Below are 27053 nucleotides of genomic sequence, written 5' to 3'. Positions count from 1 at the left end.
GTCCTCACAAAGGAAACAAAAAATAAATATACAATACTAACATTATCAACAGCACTATCCCAGGACTCAAATACAAGGATGAGTCAGTTCCTGGGCCACAGGGAAGTAAAAAACCTCCGAGCAGATGGTAAAAGAATCAAATTTTCACATCTGTGACACCCCTTCCCCCAATCTGCTGGCACCAGGTACATGGAGAATCTCCCCTAACTCATGGTTTCTACACTGAAAAAGGTGAGATTGAGGTAGATAACCAGCTTCTCTACTATTTTGGGTAATTTGGCAGGAGACCTGTTCCATGCCTCAACACACAGGAAACATCATGGATACCTGAAGGGAGACATATCCCTGAGGACAGCCAGACACAAAGTGGGGAGGTAGGAGCACCTCCTCATCCCTGGAAACTCTTCTCTATTACTTGGCCAAACACCAAAGCAGAGTTCTAGTTCAGTAACACCATGCTGTAGGAGGTACATTCCACAGGTCCTGTGGGCACAAACCCTTAGCCAGCCCTTCCACACTGCTGAGACATCCCCTTTGGGATCTCCCCCATCCCAGATGGGCAGGGGTCTAGGCCACCATCTAGTGACAAAAAGGAGACAGTGATCTAGGAAAAAAAAGTATAAGAAATTCAATAAAGTTTGAAGAATCTCTAAGCAAACATAACCAATAAAAACGAAAACAAGGCCGGGCATGGTGGCTCATGCCTGTAATCCCAACACTTTGGCAGTTTGAGGCGGGTGGATCATGAGATCAGGCATACAAGACCAACCTGGCCAATATAGTGAAACCTTGTCTCTACTAAAAATACAAAAAATTAGCTGGGCTTGGTGGCAGGTGCCTGTAGTCCCAGCTAGTCAGGAGGCTGAGTCAGGAGAATCACTTGAACCTGGAAGGCGGAGGTTGTGGTGAGCTGAACTCATGTCACTGCACTCCAGTCTGGGTGACAGTATGAGACTCCATCTAAAAAAAAAAAAAAAAAAAAAAAAATCAAGCCAGGCCAGTGCTGAGGCAGGTGGATCACCTGAGGTCAGGAGCTCGACACTAGCCTGGCCAACATGGTAAAACACCATCTATACTGAAAATACAAAAATTAGCCAGGCATGGTGGCACGTGCCTATAATTCCAGCTACTTAGGAGGTTGAGGCTGGAGGATCACCTGAACCCAGGAGACGGAGGTTGCGGTGAGTTGAGATCGCGCCACTCCACTACAGCCTGGGTGACAAAGCAAGACTGTCTCCAAAAAACAAAAACAACAAAAAACAAGCCTGACAGAGAAGACTGGAATAAATAACTAATCCTTCAAAGACACAGACATATATCCACAAGAAACAGCAGCAAACAGGGAGCCATGAACTCTTCAAATGGACAAGGCAAGGAACCAGTGACTGATCCTGACAAGACATTGACACCTAAGCTCTCTGGCCAAGAATTCAAAATTAAGATATCAAGGAAACTCAGTGATCTCCAAGATAACACAGAAAATACATTCAGAAAATTATCATAAAAATTTTTTTGAAATTTTTTTTTGAGACAGGGTCTCATTCTGTTGCCCAGGCTGGAATGCAGTGGTGTAATCACAGCTCACTGCAGACTTGACCACCTGGGCTCAAGGGATCCTCCTGTCTCAGCCTCCCAGGTAGCTGGAACCACAGGTGCACATCACCACACTTGGCTCATATCAGAGAAATTTAACAAAGAGACTGAAATAATAAAAAATGTCAAACAAATCTTGGAATTAAGAAATCTATTTCCTGACCTGAAAAATTGATTGGTGGATTTCAACAGGAGAATGGATGAAGCAGAGGCAGGAATCAGTGAGCTTGAAGACAAGCTATCTGAAATTACGCAGTCAAAGGAGAACAACAATAACAAAAGAATAAAAAGGACCAAAACTTGCCTACAAGATATAGAAGAATACAAATCCTAAGGATTACTGGTGTTCAAAAGGGAGCTGAGCAACAGCAAGAGGTAGAAAGTTTATTCAAAGAAATAATAGGCCGGGCGCGGTGGCTCACGCCTGTAATCCCAGTACTTTGGGAGGCCGAGTCGGGTGGATCACGAGGTCAAGAGATCCAGACCATCCTGGTCAACATGGTGAAACCCCGTCTCTACTAAAAATACAAAAAATCAGCTGGGCATGGTGGCACATGCCTGTAATCCCAGCTACTCAGGAGGCTGAGGCAGGAGAATTGCCTGAACCCAGGACGCGGAGGTTGCGGTGAGCCGAGATTGCGCCGAGCCGAGATTGCGCCATTGCACTCCAGCCTGGGTAACAAGAGTGAAACTCCGTCTCAAAAAAAAAAATAATAATAATAATAATAATAATAACAGAACACTTTCCAAAACTTGAGAAAGATAAATTTCCTGGTACAGGAAGGTCAGAGAACACCAACTAGATTCAATCCAAAAAAAGACTGCCCCAAGGCACATAAAAAACTCTCCAAGGCCAAGGACAAAGATAGGTTCCTAAAAGTAGAAAGAGAAAAGCAAATAACATATAAAGGAACTCCAATTCATCTAGAAACAGACTTCTCAAAAGAAACCATACAGGCCAAGAGGAAGTAGACTATCATTTTCAAAGGTCTAAAAGAAAAAAACTGCCATACATGAATATGTTATCCAGCAAAAGGATCCTTCAAATATGAAAAAGAGATAAAGTCCTTTCCAGATAAACAAAAGCTAAGAGAATTTACCACAAACAGGCACATCTTATAAGAAATGCTAGGGGAGTTCTTTAATTTGAAAGAAAAAATCTTGCTAATGTGCAAAAAGAAAACATTTGAAGATATAAAACCCACTGGTAAAATTAAATTCAGAGACAACCCCAGAATAATACTGTAACTGTGGTATACAATCTACTTATAATTCTAGTATGAAGCCTAAAAAACTAATCTACCAAAAAGAACAGCTACAGCAACCTGTTAAGACATAGTCAATATACAAATTTGTAAATTAAGACAACTAAAAGTCAGAATGAGAGAGAGACAGAGTTAAAGTGTAGAATTTTTCGGAGCTTTCTCTTTGTGGGTGTTTTGCTTTGTTTCGTTTGTTTTTTAGAGACTGGGTCTTGTTCTATCACCCAGACTTGAAGTACAACAGTATGATTATAGCTCACTACAGCCTTATACTCCTGGGCTCCAGTGATCCTCCTGCCTCAGGTTCCTGAATATCTGGGACTACAGGTGCACCACCATGCCTAGATAATTTTTTGTTTATTTTTGTAGAGATGGGGTCTCACTATGTTGCCCAGGCTAGTGTTAAACTTGTGGCCTCAAGCAATCCTCTCATTAAGCAATTAAGAAGCAATTAATAATTTAAACAAATGAAAAGGGAAATATAATGTACCAAAATCTATGGAATACAGCAAAAACAGTGCTAAGAGGGAAGTTTATAGCAACAAATGTCTGTATCAAAAAAGTTGAGGCTGGGCATGGTGGCTCATGTCTATAATCCCAGCACTTTGGGAGGCAGAGCCAGAGGACTACTTGAGCCCAGGAGTTCGAGACCAGCATGGGAAACATGGTAAGACACTGCCTCTACAAAAAAATTGAAAATCAGCTGGGTATGGTGGCACACATCTGTAGTACCAGCTAATTAGGAGGCTAAGGAAGGAGAATTGCTTGTGTCTGAAAGTTCAAGGCTCCAATAAGCCATGATCTTGCCACTGCACTCCAGCCTGGGCAACAGAGTGAGATTCTGTCACACACACACAAAAAAGACTTCAAAAAACAACCTAGTGATGATATATGTATGTCAAGGAACTGGAAAAGAATAAACCAAACCCCAAGTTAGTAGAAGGCAAGAAAGAAAAAAGATCAGAGCAAAAATAAATGAAATTGAGACTAAAAAAACAATCCAAAAGATCAATGAAATGGAAAGTTGGTTTTTAAAAAAGATAAACAAAAGTCAACAAACCTTTAAGGGTGACTAAGAAAAAAAGAGAGAAGACCCAACAAATAAAATAAGAAACAAAAAAGAGGACACAACCGTGACCACAGAAATACAAGGAATCATGAAAGCCAATTACAATCATATGCCAACAAATTATAAAACCTAGAAGAAATCGATACATTCCTGGACACTTACTACTACCAAGAATGGACCATGAAGAAATAGAAAACTTCAACAAACCAATAACAAGTAATAAGATAGAAGCTGTAATAAAAAGTCTTCTACAAAAGTAAGGTCCAGGACATAATGGCTTCACTGCTGAACTCTACCAAACATCTGAAGAAGAAGTAATACCAATTCCTGCTCAAACTCTTCAAGAAAATTGAAGAGGGTGGAATACTTCCAGATTCATTCTACGAGGCCAGCATTACCCTGATACCAAAACCAGACAAAGACACAACAAAAAATGAAAACTACAGGCCAAAATCATTGATGCACAGATGTAAAAATCCTCAACAAAATACTAGCAAACTAAATTCAACAATATTTTTCTTCAATTTAAAAAATAATTTTTATTTTATTGACAATTAATAGTATATGTTTATTGTGTACAACACGGTGTTTTAAAAATTATCATTATACTTTAAGTTCTGAGATACATGTACAGAACATGAAGGTTTGTTACATAGGTATACATGTGCCATAGTGATTTGCTGCACCCATCAATCTGTCATCTACATTAGGTATTTCTCCTAATGCTATCCCTTTGCTAGCTCCCCATTCCCTGATGGGCCCCGTACGTGATGTTCCCTTCCCTGTGTCCATGTGTTCTCATTGTTCAATTCTCACTTATGAGTGAGAATGCGCAGTGTTTGGTTTTCTGTTCTTGTGTTAGTTTGCTAAGAATGATAGTTTCCAGCTTCATCCATGTCCCTGCAAAGGACATGAACTAATCCTTTGTTATGGCTGCACAGTATTCCATGGTGTATATGTGCCACATTTTCTATATCCAGTCTATCATTGATGGGCATTTCGGTTGGTAATACCTTTTAAATAAATTAAAAAGATCATTCACCATGACCAAGTAAGATTCATCCCAAGGATGCAAGGATGGTTCAACATGCACAATCAAAAAATGTGATACATTAACAGAAGCCAGAAAGCATATATATCATTACAATAGATGCTGAAAAGCATTCAATAAATTGCAACATCCCTTTATTGCAAAAACCCTCAACAAATGGTACAGAAAGAAAATACCTAAAAATAACAAAGGCTATATATGACAAACCCAGAGCCAACATAATATGGAATGGGGAAAACTTGAAAGCCTTTCCTCTAAGATCTGGAACAAGCCAAGGATGTCCACTTTCACCACTTTTATTTGACATAATACCAGAAGTCCTAGCCAGAGCAATTAGTCAAGATAAAGAAATAAAGGGCAACCAAATTGGAAAACAGTAAGTCAAATTAGCTTTGTATACAGACTACACAATCTTGTATTTAGAAAAACCTTAAGACTCCACTAAAAACTGTTAGAAGTAATGGGCAAATACAAAAAAGCTGTACAATACAAAATCAAGATTATAAAAATCAACAGCATTTTAATACTCCAACAGCAATCTGAAAAAGAAATCAAGAAAGCAATTCTATTTACAATAGCTTCAAATAATATAAAATACCTAAGAATCAATTTAACTAAAGATGTGAAAGATCTATACAAGGAAAACTATAAAACACTAATAAAAGAAACAGAAAAGGACATAAAAAAATAGAAGGATATTCCATACTCATGGATTGAAGTAATAATGTTGTTAAACTGATAATACCACTCAAAGCAATTTAGAGATTCAATGTAATCCCTTTAGAATACAAACAACATTCCTCAGAGATAGAGAAAAAAAAAAATCCTCAAGTAAATTGGAACCACAAAAGACCCCAAATAGCCAAAGCAATCTTGTGCAAAAAGAACAAAGCAGGAGATCACACCAACTGACTTCAAAATATACCATATAGCTATCCAATCAGCATGGTACTGGCATAAAAACAGACACACAAAACAATGGAACAGAATAGAGGACTCAGATATAAATCTACACATTTAAAGCCAACTCATTTTCAACAAAGATGCCAAGAACATGCAATAAGGAAAGGGCAGTCTTTTCAATAAATGGTGCTGGGAAAACTGGATAACCATATACAGAATAATGAAACTGGACCCCTATCTCACACCATATACAAAAATCAAATCAAAGTGGATTAAAAACTTGAATCTATGACCTGAAACTATGGAACTAGTAGAAGAAAATGTTGTGGAAATGCTCCAGGACATTGGTGTGGGCAAATATTGTTTGTATAAGACTTAAAAGCATAGGCAACAAAAGTAAAAACATACAAATGGGATTATATCAAGCCAAAAAGCTTCTGCACACCAATGGAACCAATTAACAAAGTAAAGAGACAACCCACAAAATGGGAGAAAATATTTGCAAACTATCTATTTGACAAGGGATTAATAATCAAGAACATACAAGGAGCTCAAACAACTCAATAGCTTTTTAAGCTCTGAATAATCTAATTTAAAAACGGGCAACAGATTTTCATAGACAGTTATCAAAAGAAAGCATACAAATGGCCAAAAAGCATGTGAAAAAATGCTCAACATGACTAATTATCAGAGAAATGCAAATGAAAACCACAATTAGATATCATCTCACCCCAGTTAGAATAGCTTTTATCAAAAAGATGGGGAATAACAGATGCTGGCGAGGATGTGGAGAAATGCGAACTCTTGTACACTGCTGGTGGGAATGTAAATCAGTATAGCCACTATGGAAAATAGTGTATGACGGTTCCTCAAAAAACTAAAAACAGAACTACCATACAATCCTGAAATTCCACTACTGAGTAAACATCTGAAAGAGAGGAAATCAATATATCAAAGAAATATCTGCCCCTGGTATACATAAACAGGAAATATTATTCAGCCATGAAAATGAATGAAATGCTGCCATTTGCAGCAGCATGGATGGAACTGGACGTCATTATGGTTAAGTGAAACGTGTCAAACACAGAAAGACAAACACTGCTTGTTCTCACTCATATGTGGGTGCTAAAAAGTGGATCTGATGAAAACAGGGAACAGACTGGTGGTTACCAAAGACCAGTAAAAGGAAGAGGGAGGAGACGTGAAAGGAGGTTAATTAATGGGCACCAAATATATGCTTAGAAGAAATAAGACCTGGTATTCGATAGATATCAATAGGGTGACACTAGTTAACACTAATCCAGCATACATTTCAAAACAGCTAGAAAAGAATAATTCAAACATTCCTAGCATAAAGAAAAAAATTAAGTGATAAATATCCCAATTACCCTGACTTAATTATATGTCTCAAATTACCATAGGTAACCCAAAAATATGTATATCTCATATGTACCAATAAAAGTACATAAATTTTTATGTATTTAGTTTTTTTTTTTTTTTTTTTGAGGCAGGATCCTGCTGTGTCACCAGGCAGGAGTGCAGTGGCATGATCTCAGCTCAGTGCAACCTCTGCCTCTGGGCTCAAGTGATCTTTCCACCTTAGCCTGCTGAGAGCTGGGACCACAGGTGTACACCACCATGCTTGGCTATTTTTTTTTTATTTTTGGTAGAGATGGAGTCTCACCATGTAGCCCAGGCTTGTCTTGAACTCCTGAGCTCAAGCAATCCTCCTGCCTTGGCACACCATAGTGCTGGGATTACAGGTGTGAGCCACCACACCTGAGCAAAAGTAAATAAACCTTTAAAAAAAAAGAAATGTATATATGAAAATAAAATAATCTTTTCTAGCCAGGGGTAGTGCCTCATGCATATAATTCCAATACTTTGGGAGGTCAAGGTGGGAGGATTGCTTGAGCCCAGGAGTTTGAGATTATCTTGGGCAACATAGTAAGACCCTATCTCCACAAAATTTTTTTTTTAAATTAGCCAGGCAGAGTGGCATACGCCCATAGTCCCAGCTACTTGGGAGGCTGAGGTGGGAGGATTGCTTGAGCCCAAGAGGTAGAGGCTACAGTGAGCTGTGATCATGCCACTGCACTCCAGCCTGGGAGACAGAGTGAGATCCCATGTCAAAAACAAACAAAATAACCTTTTCTGTTTGGATGCTGGAAAATTATATAAAACAATCACATACTTTATTAGCTAGGTTTTCTTGCAAATTTGCGATCTTTTCTGTCTTCTCATCTACAGTATCCTGGAGAAAGTCTTTTTCTTTATCAATAACACCAATGGTCTTTTTCATTACATGAGCCTCCTCATCCTGTGAAGTCATCTTAAGGTTTAGTTCATCTATAAATGAAAAGAAATGTTTGTTAGACAAAGTATATTAGGATTTGCAGAAAGAAAATTTTAAAACATTTACCTATTTTTTCCTCCAGTATTTTAATTTGTGCTTGGGCTGAGTCAAGTTCACTCCTTTTTATGGAAAGTCGGTGCTGACAGTCATCAAGTGACCGCTGTAGCTGCTCATTCACCATCCTAAAGAATCAGTGGATAAAAACAAATGGTATTCTTTATCTCTCATAGAAATACTTTCAAAAAATGAGATGTCTTAAAAATATTTTGAGGTCTTATTTTTAAAGTTTCTGTTATTTTTTATTTTAAAGCTCTTCCAGTATAATCAATGGCATTATATATTATTATTTCCTGCTGTCTACCATTCTTCTTCAAAATGGTTCCATCTTTCATGATTGTGCCACTGCACTCCAGCCTGACAGGGTGAGACCCTGTCTCAAAAATAAGTAAAGTAAAATAAAATGGTTATCAATTACCTTAACAAATAAATACTTCTCATGGGAGACTAGTTACAATTGGTTTTCTGAATACATCTAAAGAAATCCTAGTAAAACAACTAATATATATTGGCTAGAGTTTATGGGTAATTTCCAGGAAAATCTGCTACAGCATTTATTTGATCCTAGATAAGAGTATACCCTCTGGTTTTGAACATACACAGATAAAGACTAAGGTGAATTGAAGACAGTCTGACAGTATTTTCAGCTGCAGGATTCTCACTGTTTAGAGCCTCATAGCTGGTAGTTGTGAGGCATAAGGACGTTTCCTAGGGGTTGATTGAGAAAAGTGAGTTGTCCAACTGGGCTGGAAACAATTTTTCCTTGAGCAGGGGTTGATAAACTACAGCTGGATGCCAATTTCTGTAAGGCCTGAGTAGTATGGTTTTTACATGCTTAAATGACTAAAAAAATTTTTCAACAGAAAATTATTATTTTGTGACATATGAAAATTATATGAAATCCAAATTTCAGTGTCCATAATGAAGTATTATAACACAACCACACTACTTCATTTTATATACTGTCTAGAGCTACTTTCAGGCTACAAAGGCAGTGTTAAGTAGGTGTGACATAAACTATGTAGCCCGCATAGTCTCAGGGTGTCCAAGGGAGTAATACAGTCATGGGTTCTTAGGTTCTGTTTCTCGTTGGGCCAGTAAAGTCTTTCTCATCCCTCTTTTTCGCTTATTACTAGAGATAGAAACTAAAAACCATGACTTCAGGCTGCTGAAAGCCTAAAACAAAACAAAACAAAACAAAAAACGAAACAAAACAGAATAACAACGAAATACGGTGGGTTGGATAAGCTTGGTCTAAAATATTGACTCTTGTCTATTTACAAAAAAAAGACTGTTGACCCCAGCTCTAAAGACTGGCTAGCATGCTCTGTGAAACTATCCTTCCTGGGTAGACAGAAGCTCCCTTACAGTGTTATGTAGCTTTGATTTGGGGTATAAAATGCCTGATCTCATCAAACAATGCAATTAAAGGCAATGATAGTAATTTAAGATGTGGTTAAAAAATGAGGTTTTATATTATGTCCTCTGACAACAGATAAAGAACTTAGACGAAAGATTCTCTATTTGGAGAATTAAAGATTATGGTTGATAGAGAAAAGTCTGTTTGTTGGTAATTTGGTGAAAAAAGCTTGACGCAGGAAGGGAAAAAGAAGATAGGTACCTCAGGGAAATGGAAAGGAACATATGCCTTACCTGCCTGAGACAGTCTCTGTCGCCCAGGCTGGAGTAGAGTGGCATGATAACAGCTCACTGTAGCCTTGAACTCCTAGGCTCAAGCAATCCTCCTGCCTCAGTCTCTCAGGTAGCTGGGGATATAGGCACATGCTACCATGCCTGGCTGATTTTTGTATTTTTTGCAGAGATGAGATTTCCCCATGTTGTCCAGGCTGCTCTTGAATTCTTGGGCTCAAGTAATCCTCCCACCTTGGCCTCCCAAAGTGTTGACATTACAAGCATGAGCCACCATGCCCTGCCCTGAGTCTCAGCTTCTTAAAATGTCTTTATGTCAAGGAAAAGAGAATGCGCTGTCATCAGAAGGGAAGCAAGAGCTCTATTAATCATGTTGAAAGTGGCAAGAGGTTCGGATAACATGATTTTGCTTCCCAAGAGTGCTGGCTATTACGGTTTGTCTTTGGTTTTGCTTTGGACTTGGATTCGATGGTTTCAACTCATGGTTCCAATACTACTTATTGATACAGAGAATATGACTGATATACACTTTCCTGAGAGACAAGTCATATTTCTCTGTTAGAGCAAAACAAATTTATGAAATAATGCCATATCCCCAGGTTATATAAGGTAACCTGGTAAAAAGGAAGACAAAAATTCTCACAATGGCACAGTGACTGAATTACTCCTAGGTGAAGGAAGAGGTAGACTGAGCTCACAAGAGAAAAGGGTATTAGTATTAGTACAAGAAATAAAACTCCAAAGGAGCTATAGGTTAGGTTATCCAAGAGAGGGCAATGAGAGCTCTGCCTTCTAAGACTGGAAAAAGCCTCGTGTGAGGAAAAAAGGCGTTTCAGCTATAATCTCAAGGAAAAGCAAAATGGATTAAATGCTAGATCCAGTCAGCTGGACACAAAAGTGAAACTGTGGATGACAAGAATATACCATGTTATCTGTACTTTGGAGCTGAATCCAGACATGAGCCAGAGGAGATACTGGTCTATTTGGCTCTACTCTTGCATAAAAAAGAAAAGAAAAAAGTAGTATCTACTTTAGTTCTTCCTGAGGTCTAACCTATCAAAACTATAGTCAAAAAAGCTAAAGAGCAAAACTGGAGATGCTCTTTAAGAGTTACTAATGTAGTGCTCCTTAATTAACTAGACACACCCAGTTCTTGGTCTTATTTCATTAAGTCGTTAGCTAATCAGAACCCTTATGAACTACAGTCTCAGACCTTTCTTTTCCTAATTGCTTTGATTCTCACATTTACTCTGTTTACTGTAAACTTTTGTGATTCCTAGTTTTTTGTATATTGGATCTATGTCTTTTTTCTCACCATTTATTTTTGTTTTTTGGAGTTCTGGCGTGACTTTCATTAGTTTGTTTTCTATTTCACCAACTCACGTTTCTGCAATGTCCAATGCCATTCATTAGCTTTTCAGTTTTAATTTGTTACTCTTTTTTTAAAAGTATCATTATTATAATTCTTTCTGATCCCAAGTTGTCACTGTTTCATGATTGTTTCACAGATGTAATGTCTCACTGACATGTGAAAATCTTTTTCTAATTCTGACTGCAAATGTAATTTAGAGAGGTATTTGTTCAGACTCTTCAGAGTGGTCCCCTTCTTCCAACTTTCAGTATCTTTTTACTTATTGCAGCTACCCTGATCAGAAAAAAGCTTCGTTTGTCTTTTGTTTCCTTGAATCTTCTGTATTCTTAATTAATTAATGACTACTAACAACCCAATATGCTAAGGCAAATCTTCTACTTATTGTATTTCTCAGCCCCATATCAGTTATCCAAACCTTTTGATTTTATGTAAGAAGCGTTTCTTAAATTTGATCTCTGTTCTCTGAGTTCATTACCACTGCTTCAGTCCAGATCCTCGGTCTTCTTTATTTGCCATCAATCTCTAAGATTTCAAATCCATGTTCCGTATTTCCACCAGAGTTAGCTTCCTAAAAGGAATACTAGTCATATGTCTCACCTCCCTACTTAAACATTTCTAAGTCAGAAAAGGTTAAAAATAGATAAATTCTCTGACTTTACATTGCTTTGAAAGAGGCAAGAAAGAGAAAGAAAATGGCATAGGCAGTAAGCAATTCTGTAATTTTCAGCAATCTTACGCTATGGAATACAAATGATCTGAAATATTTAAGAGGATTTCAAAAGGAAGGAGGTTGAAAAACCTTGCCTGCAATCATATTAATCTGTGAAATTTCTTTTGAAAAATACAGATACCCAAAACCTACCCCAGTAGATTCTCGGTGAATTAGAACCTCCAGAAATCAGCCCCCTAAATTCATACTTTTCAAAAGCTCCCAGGTGAGTCTGCTGCAAAGCCAACTTCTGAAACTATGGCACAAAGGCCCAGTCCAAAATGCCATGGTTATAAACTTTATATAACCACAAACACATTCCCAGAAATGAAATTAGAAAATGTTGAATAAACTTACCTAAGTGAGTTCACCTCCGTTTTCTGATGAGATGAGTCACCAGCCACATGGCTAAACTTTTGAGCTTGGACTTTTAATTTGTTCTCTAACGACTCTATTGTTTCTTTCATTATTAACACTTTAGACTTTAATTCATATTTTTCGCTTTCAAGCTATAATTTAAATTTAAAAAATAATAGGTATATATCTTAATATGTTAATTATATTTTTCTTAGGCACTCAAATAATATTTCTGGAAGAAAACTAAGCAAATATATTTACTTAAAAAAAAACTTTAAGAGTCATGTGTACAGTTTAGGTTCTAGGAGTCAGAATGAGCATAAAATTTCTCTCTCCTCACTATTATTAAAGATACAAACAAAAAATAAAAAGCAAAAAGAGAAAAGAATATATCCATAACAGCAATGAAACACCAGAAGGGAAACCACTAGCAGAGTGAAAATTTTGAGGAATTTCTAAAACACAGTAAGTAAGTAGGACTGAACTGAGGGGGGAAAAAAATGGCACAAAGCATTGTAACTCAAACACAAAGTGGGCAAGATTTATGTGAACAAACAGAGTAATTTTCCTGAAGAGCACAGAACATAACCTGACATAATGTAAAGGCACATGATGTTTCTTGATGGGAGCACAATATTATAGTATTAAACTTTCCTCAAATAATAGTAAATTCAGTGGAATTCCAACAAAAATTCTGATAGATCCTTTTTTTAAAAGGAGAATGACCTAGATTTGGCTCTTAACTCATTTACAAAAGAAAAAAAAAGAAAAAAAAGAAAAAAAAATCTTTTTGGAAAAAATACAAGTATACTTGCTTTATAAGATATCAAAACAAGCAATAAAGTTATTATATGAGAGGCCGAGGTGGGTGGATCATGAGGTCAAGAGATCAAGACCATCCTGGCTAACATGGCGAAAACCCATCTCTACTAAAAAAATACAAAAAATTAGCCACGTGTGGTGGCGTGCAGTCCCAGCTACTAGGGAGGCTGAGGCAGGAGAATCACTTGAACCTGGGAGGTAGAGGCTGCAGTGAGCTGAGATCGGTACACTGCGCTCCAACCCGGGTGACAGAGCGAGACTCTGTCTCCAAAAAAAAAAAAAGTTATAATTAAAACAATGAAGATTTTACATACAAATGCACAAGCAAACATATGAAAGTGAAAACAGTGAAAAACATCACGTACAGATATAAATTTAGAAAAGACAGCAAATTTTTGGGAAGTAGGAAAAAGGATAAACTTCAAAAAATGAGTAGGGAGCTGGGTGTGGTAGCTCACTCCTGTAATCCTAGTACTTTGGGAGGCCAATGCAAGAGGATCACTTGAGGCCAGGAGGATTGCTTGAGGTCAGGAGTTTGAGACCAGTCTGGGAAATATCGTAAGATTCTGTCTCTACAACTTTTTAAAAAATCAGCTGGGCATGGTGGTATACCTGTAGTCCTAGCTACTAGGGAGGCTGAGGTAGGAGGATCACTTGAGCCCCACAGTTAGAGGCAGCAGTGAGCTATGATCATACAATAGCACTTCTGCCTGGGCAGCGGAGCAAGGCTCTGTCTCTTTAAAATAAATAAGTGTAGGGACAAACCACTCATTGGAGAAAAAAACGGAGCAGGATTTCTTCTTTATTTTACATAAAAAATAAATTCTAGATGGAAAAATGACCTATATTTAAATTTTAAAACAAATATTAGTAATAAATGTAAGTCTTCTAGTTAAAAGTGTGGACTGACCACACATATTTTATCTCCCCTCCCTCTGAAAGAATTGCTAAAAAGACAGTACAGGAATAAGAATACACAGCTCAGAAAGTGAGGTTTTCAGATGAAAAAACTGAAACTGATGTTTTTACATTCAAAACATATTTAAAGGCATAAGTCAGAGACACTGGAACTCTTGACAAAATTTAGCAATAGGTTCAAGGAAAACCAGGTAACAAAAAGAAAAGCAATCCAAAACAAAGTCAGTTACTATCTAAAGAAAAAAAATCTCCAAGAGAAAAGGCAGTTTTGCCAGCCCTACCACAACTCCATCATAGCACAAAAGCAGCCACAGACAATATGTAAATAAACGAGCAAAGCCGTGAAGCAAAAACAGACTGGAGGCTGCATATGCCCTGGAGATCATATTTTGCTGAGCTCCATCAACGGTACATATATAGAAAGGGAATTGTTGGCTCACAGGGTTTTTGTTTGTTTTCTGCTTTTGAGACAGAGTCTCGTTCTGTCGCCCAGGCTGGAGTGCAGTGGCACGATCTCAGCTCACTGCAACCTCTACTTCCAGAATTCAAGTGATTCTCCTGCCTCTGCCTCCCAAGTAGCTGGGACTACAGGTACATGCCACCTTCCCTGGCTAATTTCTGTATTTTTAGTAGTGATGAAGTCTCACCATGTTGACCAGGCCGATCTTGAACTCCTAACCTCAAGTGATCCTCCCGCCTCAGCCTCCTAAAGTGCTAGGATTACAGGTGTGAGCCACCACACCTGGCCTATTATGTCTTACTATGACTCTAAAGGCTTCACATCTGGGAGGGCAAGTCTAGTACCATGTTGTTCTTTAAACTTTCTATGTGATGCTTGGCTTTTTGCTTCCACATAAATTTTAAGATCTATTGTCAATTCTTCCCCCTTGCCCCCACAAAACCTTCCTGGGATTTCAACTGGAACTACCTCAACTCTATAGAACCAAGTTGGGGAAAATTTATGTTATTTTTATAACCTTTTTTATAAACCTGATAAAATCCTCCACTTATTTAGGCTTTCTTTAACGACTTTCAATATGGTTGCATAATGTTTCCTATGAAGATTCTGTAAATTTATCCATAGATGTCTTGTATTATTCATGACTACTAAAATTGTATGCATTTTCTTTTTATTTATCTTGTTTAGGATTTGTCATGCTTTTGAAATTCATTTTGAATCAGAGAGTTCCCGTGTTTTCATATCTAGAAAATCATCAGTCATTATCTCTTCAAATACTGCCTTTCCCACATTCTATTATATCCTCCTTGAGCTCTAAGTATTAATCAACGTATTAGATCTTCTTACCCTATTCTCCAACATTTTAACTTTTAAAATACTTTGTTTCTTTCCGATGACTTCTAATACTTTCTTCAGATGTATTTTCCAGTTTATTAATTATCGATTTTAGCTTCTGGTCAAGCTGGAGTGATAGGGACCAGATTTACTCTCTTGCCTGAAATAACTAAAAAGTCGGATGAAATATATGAAACAATGGTTTTCAGGACACTACACATCAGGCGATAATGACCAGTGACTTCTGAGAGACAGGAAACAAATGTGATGAGCTTTACACTTGCTCCAGCTTATTGCCTGGAGTATTTCCAGACTGTGGCACAGGGAAAGGAACCCACATGGAACCCAGCGGTCTGTCCTAAGTTCAGAAGACAGACATCAAAGTCAAAAAAGGCCAAGGCAGCTCAAGTTTGCAGGACAGACACTAGAGGAGAGATGCAAAGAGTGAGAGCTCCATAGATCTATAAAGGGTACCCTCTGAGTCTTTGGCTGAGGAGAGCTCAGCACAGAGAAAACTACCAAAGGCCAGGGAAAGAACCATGAACAAATTAGAGGGAATAATACTCAGAGCTCATGTATGGCCAGGAAAAGTTCCTGTGCCCATCAGTCACTTGAAAACCTCATAATCCATAGGGCAACAAGTAGCATACGCAAAAGGGTTTATTTCAGTAGTGAAACAAAATCAGTCCAAGACTAAATGCTACTTTGATCCCACCTAAGAAACCTTAAAGGCAAGACTAAAGGATCAGGCTACTTCCATGTAATTTAACTGCATCCCAGAACAAACCTCGAGTATTTACAGTAATACAAACTATCTAATAACCAAGAAGGTAAGATTCACAATGGCTGACATCCAATCTAAAATTAAATTACCAGGCACACAAAGACACAGAAAAATATAGTCCAGGATGAGGTGACAAATCAACCAACCCAGATGACAGAAATAGAAGGCAAATAAATTAAAATAGTGAAGGCATAGTAATAGAAACTAGCTAAAACAAAACACATCAAAGGTTGACAAACTATTGGGTACTATGCTCACTACATGGGTGATGGGATCAATTGTACAGCATCACACAGTATACCTATATAACAAACCCCACGTGTACTCCTGAATCTAAAATAAAAGTTGAAATTATAAAAACAAAAATATACCAAATTGTTAAAAATCCTATCTCTAGAGAGAGTAATACAAAATGGAAGTAAATTTCTCTTTTTACTCTATGTCTATATTATATGATTTTTTTTTTTTTTTTTTTTAAGAGACAGGGTCTTGCTCTGTCACGCAGACTGGAAAGCAGTGGTGTGATCACAGCTCACTGCAGCCTTGAACTCCTGGGCTCCAGTGATCCTCTTACTTCATTCTCCCAACTAGCTGGGACCACAGGTACATGCCACCATGCCTGGCCAATTTGTAAATTTTTTTGCAGAGATGGGTAAGACCTATCTGGTCTTACCCAGGCTGGTCTTAAACTCCTGGGCTCAACTGATCACCTCATCTTGGCCTCCCAAAGTGCTGGGATTATAGGCATGAGCCACTATGCCTGGCCTATGATTTTTTATTAAGAGCAAAATAGCAATGATCATAGCTAATACCTACTAAGAGCTTACGATGTACCAGGAATGCTTCTAAGTTCTTTATATGTAATAACTAATTTAATTTTCAGAAAACCCTAAGAAGTAAGTACTAACACTATTCTTACTGTACAAATAAAAAAATCAGGGAACACAAAGGTCAAGTAATTTGCCAACAGGTAACAGGAGACAAAGATGGATCTGAACCCAAATAATCAGCCTTCAGAGTATACACTCCTGACTGCTGTTATACAACTTTTCTAGCATATTATTTTGTAATGTTTTTGTAAGGAGTTGTAGTCTTGCTCTGTTGCTCAGGCTGGAGTGCAGTGGCATCATCATGGCTCACTGCAGCCTCTAACTCTTGGGCTCCAGTGATCCTCCCACCTTAGCCTCCCAAGTAGCTGGGACTACAGGTTCGACCACCATCCCCAGCTATGATAATTGTATAAAACAGTGTATTAGGCTGGGCATGGTGACTCATATACTTGTAATCCCAGCATGTTGTGAGGCTGAGGCGGACACATCATGAGGTCAGGAGTTGGAGACCAGCCTGGCCAACACGGTGAAACCTTGTCTCTACTAAAAATACAAAAAAAAAATCAGCTGGGCATGGTGGCAGGCGACTATAGTCCCAGCTACTCGAGAAGCTGAGGCAGGAGAATCGCTTGAACCTGGGAGGCAGAGGTTACAGTGAGCTGAGATCACGCCACTGCACTCCAACCTGGGCAACAAGAGCAAAACTCCATCTCAAAAAATAAAAATAAAAAATAAAAATAAAAACTTAAAAATAGCATATTAAAACTGTAATTGACATAGTTATTTATATAACACAACATATCCCAAATCCAGTTTGATACATTACCTGATGATTAACACATGTCAAATGTTCAATAGTTTTCTCTAATTCCGATTTTCCATAAAGACCCATTTCCTCGATACGCTGAAAAAGAATGTTAAAGAAAATGTTTATTTGTATCAGATAACAAAACAAAACCATCACAGTAAGCAATGCAAGTCTACAGTTCTATTATGTTGTATTTGTCCTTTCATAAAACACAGAAATGTTTTAGAAAGTAAGACATTACCTTCTAAAGAAAGTCATTAGACATTTTACAAAAGTGATGTTTTTGGTTAAAAAAGGCACAATAGGTTTCTCATCTTTTATACTCTCTACCTCCATGTGTGATTGTAGTAGGAGACACAGATTGGTAAGGATTCATTTATAAAGATATATACAGATTAATCCGTAAGAGCACAACTATAAAAGGACAAAGCCAGCGGGTTAAATAAAAAGCTCAGGAGCATGCCCTCACAAGAAGAGATGTAAGAGAAACAGAATGTTAAGGAAGACAAGACAAGATCAGAAAGACACAGGAAACAGAATACTACAGGGCCATGTAAGAGATGCGAGTTTGAATAAGGGGCTGGCCAACAGTATAAACACAGGGACTATTTTTCTGGTAACTTCACTTTCCCCAACTTACTGCTGCTAAGTCTAAAATAAACAATATAATTTGGTGTTCACTGAGAGGTTTTCTAGCATGGATTCATATGTCTATCCATGCTATTCATTAAAAAGAAACAGACACATCTGATGTTCGGATTATACATTTGGTCGAGTCACTGTACTGTATGTATTTATTAAATCACTCAACAAGTATTGAGTATATACTCTATACCAAGCACCAAGTAAGGTATCAGGAATATAGTAGTGAATAAAGTGGATAAAATCTCTAACATCACAGACACTGGAGCCCAGTAGAAAAGACAAAACCTAAATAAGGGCTCAAAATAAAATCCATGAATATTCTGCTAGGAAAAGGAACTTTATGCCAAAATATCCAAAGGGAATCTAGATTCTGGGGTTCATTTCCTATCAAAAGACACGGTGTTTGACTTGGACCTAAAGGATAAATGGAAATTAGCTGGACAAGAAGATTGGAAGGTGTGAAGGAATCTTTCGATAGTCTATGTAGAAGGTTGGAGGCAAGAAAAAGTCCATTAAGCTTGGAGTCTTGTGAACAGGGGAGACGAGTTTAGGGGAAAGAAGCTAGACTTTGAGGCAGACAAGGGCCAATCACTGAAGTCCTCAAAAACAATTAATGGATTTTAAATAGGAAGTGATATGATCAGATTAATATCTTTGAAAGATAATTTTGACTTCAGTGTAAAATATAGCTTTGAGAGAGGCAAGATTAGAACAGGGGCCATTAATACAATAATGCAGGTGAGAGAGAACAATGACCAGACCAGAATGGAAGCAGGGGAACGGAAAGAAGTAAACAAATTCAAGAGAAAGTAACATGATCCCAGAAGCCAGATTCTTGCAACTCATAGCTGGGTGACCTTCGGCAAGTTATTTAAACTCACTGTAACTGAGATCTCATCGGTAAGCAGTAGCTATTGAATACAGCTGGGTGAGGTGGCACTTTGGGAGGCTGAGGCGGGTGGATCACTTGAGGTCAGGCGTTGGAGATCAGCCTGGCAAACATGACAAAACCCCTGTCTACTAAAAACACAAAAAGTGGCAGGGCAAGGTGGTGGACACCTGTAATCCCAGCTACTTGGGAGGCTGAGGCAGGATAACTGCTTTAACCTGGAAGACAGAGGTTGCAGTGAGCTGAGATCAAGTCATTGCACTTCAGCCTGGGTGACAAGAGTGAAACTCTATCTCAAAAAAAAAAAAAAAAAAAAAACGGCTATTACAGGCCAGGTGCAGAGGCTCATGCCTGTAATTCTAGCACTTTGGGAGGCCACAAGGTGGGCGGATCACCTGAGGTCAGGAGTTAGACCAAGCTAGCCAACATGATGAAACCCTGTCTCTACTAAATCACTTGAACCCAGGAGGCGGAGACTGCACTGACCCAGGATCACGCCACTGCAGTCCAGCCTGGGCAACAGATCAGAGCGAGACCACCCCTCAAAAAAAAGGCTATTGTGAAGATTTACTAAGACAACCCATGTAAAAACCACTTAATAGAACAAAGCCTCTCACATGGCAAGGGCTTAATACAGCTAAATATTATTCAAGAGACAGATAGCACTTATGGGACTTGGTAATTGAGAGATAGATATGAGCTTTCAGGGGAGCTCTTAGTGATAGATGATGCTTGGATTTGACAACTGGTTAGACAGTGGAATAATGGGAAATACTGGAAGAGGTTTAAGGATTGCATTAGTTACATTTTTAAGTAAAAGATCTGTTGTAAACTCACAAAATCCTGCCTCCTGTAACCCAGAAGGATTCTGGTAATATGAATGTTGTTTTTTCCAAGCTTTCAGTACTACTGCATTTTTAAAATCCTATTTTTACATTCTTTGGTCATTTCAAAAGATATGGAAAAGGATAAGTCAGTAGCTTGTGCTAAAAGCTGCCATACTGCACAGAAGTTTCCCATTTGGCAATTTTAACACTTATTTTTATAAGAAAACACTTTCTGGAAGGCAGTATTCCAAAAGATTCCAATTAAAAGTATTCTTAAACTGTTATATTTAGGGTGAAATTTTAACTGAACATTGTGACATAAAGACTATGCTTATAATACTAAAATGTTTTTATTTCTAATTTTAGCTGCTGCTTTCAAAGCACTAATAATATTGATTGCAAGTAAACTATGGGCTCTATAATAATAGAATTCAGTACTTATAATGTGCTAATCATTGTTAAGTGCTTTATATGTACTAATATACTTATATTTTTGGAGATTATAAAAGAAACTATAAGTACTGACCCTAGATATGGCACCGAATGTACAAGCAACAAAAGAAAAAAATAGTTAAGTTGGACTTCATCCAAATTAAAAAATTTTGTTTTTCAAAGACATCACTGAGAAAGTGAAAAATGACCCACAGAATGAAAGTATTTGCAAATCACATATCTGATAAGGGCTGTATCTAGAATATATAAAGAATGTTACAACGCAATAATAATGAGACAACTCAATTTAAAAATGGGCAAAGAATCTGAACAGACGTTTCTCCAAAAAAGGATATAAAAATGGCCAATGAGAATATGAAAAGATGATCAACATCATTAGCTCCAAGGCAATGCAAATCAAAGCCACAATGGAGGGCCGGGCGCAGTGGCTCATGCCTGTAATCCCAGCACTTTGGGAGGCTGAGGCCGGATCACCTGAGGTCTGGAGTAGGAGACCAGCCTGGCCAACATGGTGAAACCCCATCTCTACTAAAATTACAAAAGTAGCCGGGCGTGGTGGGGCATGCCTGTAATGCCAGTGACTTGGGAGGCTGCAGCAGGAGAATTGCTTGAACCCAGGAGGCCGAGGTTGCAGTGAACCAAGACTGCGCCATTGTACTCCAGCCTGGACAACAAGAGCGAAACAATCTCAAAAAACAAAAAAAGCCACAATGGAGACTACTTCATACCAACCGGAATGACTATAATATAAAAGGAAATAGTACGAAGTATTGGGGAGAACATGTAGAAATTAGAAACTTTATTCGCTACTGGTGGGAATAAAAACAGCTTGGTTGCAGTGGTTAAAGATTGACTTATCATATGACCAGGAATATACCAAAGAGAAATGAAAATATATATCCACACAAAAAGCTGTATATGAGTTCCTAGCAACATTATTTATGGATGAATCTTGAAAACATTATGCTAATGAGTGAAGTCCGACATTTAAAAGTCACATATTGAATGATTCAATTTATATGAAATGTCTGGTGTAGGCAAATCCATAGAAACAGTAATGGACTGGTGGCTGCCTATGGCTGAGGGGGATGGCAGAAATGGGGAGTGAGGCTACTGTGTTTCAGAGTTTCTTTTTGTGGTGATGAAAATGCTCTAAAATTGACTGGTGATGGTTAGTTACACAAGTCTGTGAGTATACAGCTCTAGTCTTTGGTTTATGGGGTTTATCAGGACGTAACCCCAGTATAAGTTAAGGAGCATGTAGACTTAACAATGGCTTAAGATTTTTCAATGTAAGACTTTACAATGGGTTTATTGGGGTATTGAATGCATTCCTCCCCCCATTACATTTTTTACTTACAATGGTTTTACTGGAATGTAATCCCATTGTAAGTCAAAACCAATGAATTGGTATACTTTAAGTGAGTGAATTATATAGTGTGTGAATATCTCCATAAAGCTGTTACCAAAAAAACAAACAAACAAACAAAGATAATGTCTTCCCATATGAGAAACTTCCTATTAAGTTCAGGGATTGCCAAACTTTGTAGGTAAAAAACCAGACAGTATATATTTTAGGTTTTCTGGGTCATACTACAAAAGAAGCTGCAGATAATACATAAACAACTGAGCAAGGTATTCCAGTAACACTTCATCAACAATGAAATATTCTTCTTAATCCATTCTTAACCCGCAGGCCATGCATAAACAAAGTGATCTGGATTTGGAATAGTAACTTCAAAGGAAAATGTATACAAATACCTCTTCTTCTCAACAAGTTACCTTTCAAAAACATGTCAATCTTCTTACCTCTAATTTTTCTTTTAAAGCTTCCTTTTCTGTCATAATTCTTCTTAAGTCAGATAATGCAAGCTCTTTTTCCTTTTCCATAAGACTAACAATATTATGGGGTGTTGTGGTTTGGGTGGATTCCTGTCTCAGGGCGGATAATTCTTCCTGAGCCTTAAAGAATTAAAAGAAATAAATTAAAAAGGCACTTTGGCAGGGCGTGGTGGCTCACACCTGTAATCCCAGCACTTTGGGATGCCAAGATGGGCAGATCATGAGGTCAAGAGATCGAGACCAACCTGGCCAAAATGGTGAAACCCCGTCTCTACTAAAAATACAAAAATTAGCCAGTTGTGGTGACATGTGCCTGCGGTCCCAGTTACTCGGGAGGCTGAAGTGGAAGAATCGCTTGAACCCAGGAGGTGGAGGCTGCAGTTAGCCAAGATGAGATTGCGCCACTGCACTCCAGCCTGGTAACAGAGCAAGACTCCGTCTAAAAAAAAAAAAGGCACTTTGGTAAAAGATATAAATAAAAAATACTTTGGCTATGTTCCCAGTTAAAAAAAGGCATACTGAACACATGCTACCTTCACTCTCTTCCCAAATCCCAACAAAATGAGAGTAAAAGGATTAAAATAGTAAGAATAATAAAAAAAGACAATGGGATCGAGGGAGGCACCAGCCACAAAATGTTGGAAACTAGACAGCAGACAGACAAGTAGAATTAACTAGGCAGACCCAAGAAAGCTGAAATGTAAGCCAGCGATGGGGAAAGCCCAGAAGTGGGTCAATTGACACTGCAAAATCCCCCCAAAAAACTCAAAAAAGTGACTCTTTCAACTTGGCCTTTTAATTTGCATGCCTCCTCCCCTTCTCAAAATAGCAGGATTTCATGAAAGATGGGTGTGTGAACAAATATGGGTGACAGACAGCATGCTTCGCTCAGACCTACGTTGCTCTCTGACAACTGAGGCTTTGCTAATGGGGCCAAGCTGAACACCAATTCCCTCTTCCTAGAGTACAGTATTTACCGACTAAGTCCTAAATAGCCAAAATATCCAAATAGTTGGTGCCACCACTGTTTTGACAAACATTTCCCCATACATCTGAATTCTAAGCATAAATTTGGCTCAGAGTCAAGCTGAGACCTGCTCCAGGTAGTTTTAAAAAATGGAGACTATTTCTAACTGATCTGATACATAGATAGGCTAGAAAAGGGAAAGAATGTGAAAAAATAAGAGAAATATCTGCCTGAGAAACAGGATGATAGTAGAAACTACTACTGCTAATTTTAATTCTGAGGCAATATCACAGGTCCATATATTACAGTAATGTGAAGGATATACACCAGCTCCATTATAGTTAACTGGTTCTATACAATCTACTGGCTTAATTATAATAAGTTTCTTACTTCATTATATAAGACACTTAGTTTATCTCTTTCTGCTGTCAATAATTTAACATTGGACTGTATATCCTCCATATATTTTTCAAATCTTTCTAGCATATGTTGAAGTTCATCTCTTTCTCTTGTGATCTGATGAATTTCTGAATTGTAATCACCCTGAAATAGAATTAAAAAACAACACTTATCATGTTATAATCATCACTACATGGTTGTCACAGGATACTGATGAGACTGACTGAAAGATGCTACTGGACAAAAAGAACACAAGTGCCTTTAATGTGATTAAGGAACACAGTTTTAAAAATCTATGATGAGAGCAGATGAGAGTACTGGCAGTACTGGGGCAAATTTCCTGGTCTTCAAGTTCCCAGAAGAGACTTAGCTGCCAATGGCATGACTTGATCAGATCCCATGAGATGCTTCAACTTTTATTCTCACAAAGTTGTTCATACTAGTGGTTCTTAAAGTGTAATCCCCAGACCAGAAGCAGCAGCAGTATCTAAAAACTTGTTAGACATGCAAATTTTGGAGCTTGGAGCCCAACCCAGACCTACTCAGTCAGAAACTTCAGAGTAGAGCCAAGTAACTGTATTTTACCAAGCCTTCAAAGCGATTCTGATGCCTGGTAATTTTTTAGAGCCACTAGTTAGTTTATCTTCTAAGGAGAAGGGGCCAGGAAGTTATCTGTGTATCTGCTCACCCAGTACAGGTTAACTGTAACAGCCTAGTACATTCCTCAGTGTTTTCTATGACTGAATCTAAATTAATACCCCAAGCAAACCAACTCCCAACTGTCTCAGCTTCAGACCTACAGGAGGCCTATTTATACAGTCAAATGAATGTAAATATTTCTACCAGGCAGTGTATACTAAGAATATTCACTGAATAAGCAACTACTTCCAACATTTCTACAATTTAGTACAATTCAAAAGATTCACTGTCTTCATCACTATGGTAGAAAATAAAGATGAGGGCATTCTGATTCTCCCCATGCACGTGTAAATAAATGTGTATGTCTTTTTCCTATTTAAAAAAAAAAGATAATAAATGTAGACTTGGGATCTATGGTATCTTAATGTTATAAGTACTAAATGTAGAAGTAACAAGCAGGGCTAATTTAATAATATGACACACTGAAAAGAGTCCTGGCCTTTATTATTCAATATCTGTTGTGCCAATATCACATACAATGTAGGTTTGGTAAATAACAGATATCTGTGAGGTACCTCTCACCTGCATTTGGAAATAAGTAATCTCGTGGTTAAACAAGCAAAACAAAGGCGTGATGGATAGGATTAGTTATCTAAACACTTTAAAGGACAAGATGTTTTATAGTACAAAAGTAGATTAGGATTTTGAGACTTAACCAAGGTAACCGTAAAAGAAACTGTGTAACATAACCATATCTACATTTAAAAAGTCTCTGCCAGCTGTGGTGATTCACATTTGTGATCCTAGCACTCTGGGAGGCCAAGGCAGGAGGACTGTTTGACGCCAGTTCTTGAGTTCAGGACCAGCCCAACTAATTTTTTTGTATTTTTAGTAAAGACAGGGTTTCACCATGTTGGTCAGGATGGTCTCGAACTCCTGACCTCGTGATCCACCTGCCTTGGCCTCCCAAAGTGCTGGCATTACAGGAGTGAGCCACCGCGTCCGGATGGAATGTTTTAATAACCTATTGCATTGCATGGTAACCAGTTAATAATAACATACTGTATACTTCAAAATTGCTAAAAGATGTTTAACATTCGCACCACAAAAAAACAGTAAGTTGGTGAGGAAATAGACATGTTAATTGGCTAGACTGAATCTTTCTACAATGTATACACAGATCAAAACATCCAACTGTACTCTATAAATAAACATATTATTTGTCAATTAAAAATAAAACCAACAAATTATCTCATTTAGTCTTTACAAGAAGTTGTAGCCACTTTCCCCACTCTGCAAATGAGGGAAACAGAGCTCCATGAAGTTAGGTAACTTCTCCCATGTCATAAAGCCAGTTTGTGGAGCTGCAACTTATGTTAGGCTCCAACTGCAAAACACTTCTGCCTACACCATACTCAAAACTCACAGTGGGAACCAGGGTGAATACAAGGTGAGGGGGACAGTACCCACCCTACACAGGCAATAGAGAATTGATATTAAAAAGTATCACCAGGTGCAGTGGCTCACGCCAGTAATCCCAGTACTTTGGGAGGCCAAGACAGGCAGATCACTTGAGATCAGGAGTTAGAGACCAACCTGGCTAACATGGCGAAACCCGGTCTTTAAAAAAAAAAAAAAAAAAAAAAAAAAAAATTTAAAAAAAAGTATCAATTTTTTTCTGAGTTATTACAATCCTAACCAACTGTGCCTAACAGTTTGCCATAAAGCAGGGGTTGAAAACCCAGCTAGTACCAAATCCGGCTGTAGAACGGTCTTTGTTGTTTGCCAACCAAATGTTCCTGAACATGTTTAAAACAGCTAATTTGATGGCGGGCACCATCGCTCACATTAGCAATCCCAGCACTTTGGGAGGCTAAGGCAGGCAGATCACTTGAGATCAGGTGTTTGAGACCAGCTTGGGCAATATGGCAAAACCCTGTTTCAAAAAAAAAAAAAAAGAAATTAGCCAGGCATGGTAGCATGTGCCTATGGTCCCAGCTACTCAGTAGGCTAAGGTGGAAAAATGGCTTGAGCCCAGGAGGCAGAGGTTACAGTGTGCCAAGATTGTGCCACTGCACTCCAGCCTGGGTGACAAGACTGAATAAATAAATAAAGTAAAATAAAATAGCTAATTTTAGGTGGGGAATGCACTTCCTAGTTCCCAGTACTCCCAACTGTCTTACATCCCACCTATTTCATTCATATATTTACCCACTATCCTCTATCATGCCTGCAATTTATTACTGGGGCTCTAAAATGCACTGAACACCCTGCTTTTCTGAACTCTAGAAAATAAATTCTTTGTCTACACCAGGTACCATTACAACTTCGACAATGTAAACAAGTTGAAGGGGAGAAAAATTTCACCTAATTTTACTAGTGCCTTATCAATCTCTCTCACACACTTGTCTTTCAAATGTGAATCCAGCACAGAGCAACTGAATCAAATATTTTGGTTAAAAGCTCTGAGACATTTATCTCCTTAGTATTTCATACTTGATTAAACTGATCATTTTATGGGAGATTCCTCTATAAAACAAAAATGATCAATTTAGTC

General features: G+C 38.0%; 1 protein-coding gene across 6 annotated transcripts in view; it reads right to left on the bottom strand.

The window, feature by feature from the left end:
• Positions 1-27053, bottom strand: part of CEP135 (centrosomal protein 135) — a 79204-nt gene that overhangs the window by 24414 nt on the left and 27737 nt on the right. For all 6 annotated transcript variants that reach the window (XM_032274261.1, XM_032274265.1, XM_032274263.1 and 3 more), the window contains 6 exons: positions 23849-24001; positions 22459-22611; positions 17854-17931; positions 12380-12531; positions 8301-8416; positions 8073-8227 (listed from right to left, as the gene is read on the bottom strand). In XM_032274261.1, the coding sequence (XP_032130152.1) occupies positions 8073-8227; positions 8301-8416; positions 12380-12531; positions 17854-17931; positions 22459-22611; positions 23849-24001 (807 nt within the window). The remainder of the gene's footprint in view (positions 1-8072; positions 8228-8300; positions 8417-12379; positions 12532-17853; positions 17932-22458; positions 22612-23848; positions 24002-27053) is intronic.

The sequence above is a fragment of the Sapajus apella genome, unplaced genomic scaffold (assembly GCF_009761245.1).
Source record: "Sapajus apella isolate SASKATOON/1434 unplaced genomic scaffold, GSC_monkey_1.0 scaffold5, whole genome shotgun sequence".
Classification (NCBI taxonomy): domain Eukaryota; kingdom Metazoa; phylum Chordata; class Mammalia; order Primates; family Cebidae; genus Sapajus; species Sapajus apella.
The sequence above is the reverse complement of the archived record's forward strand: the minus strand, read 5'-3'. Positions and strand labels throughout refer to the sequence as shown.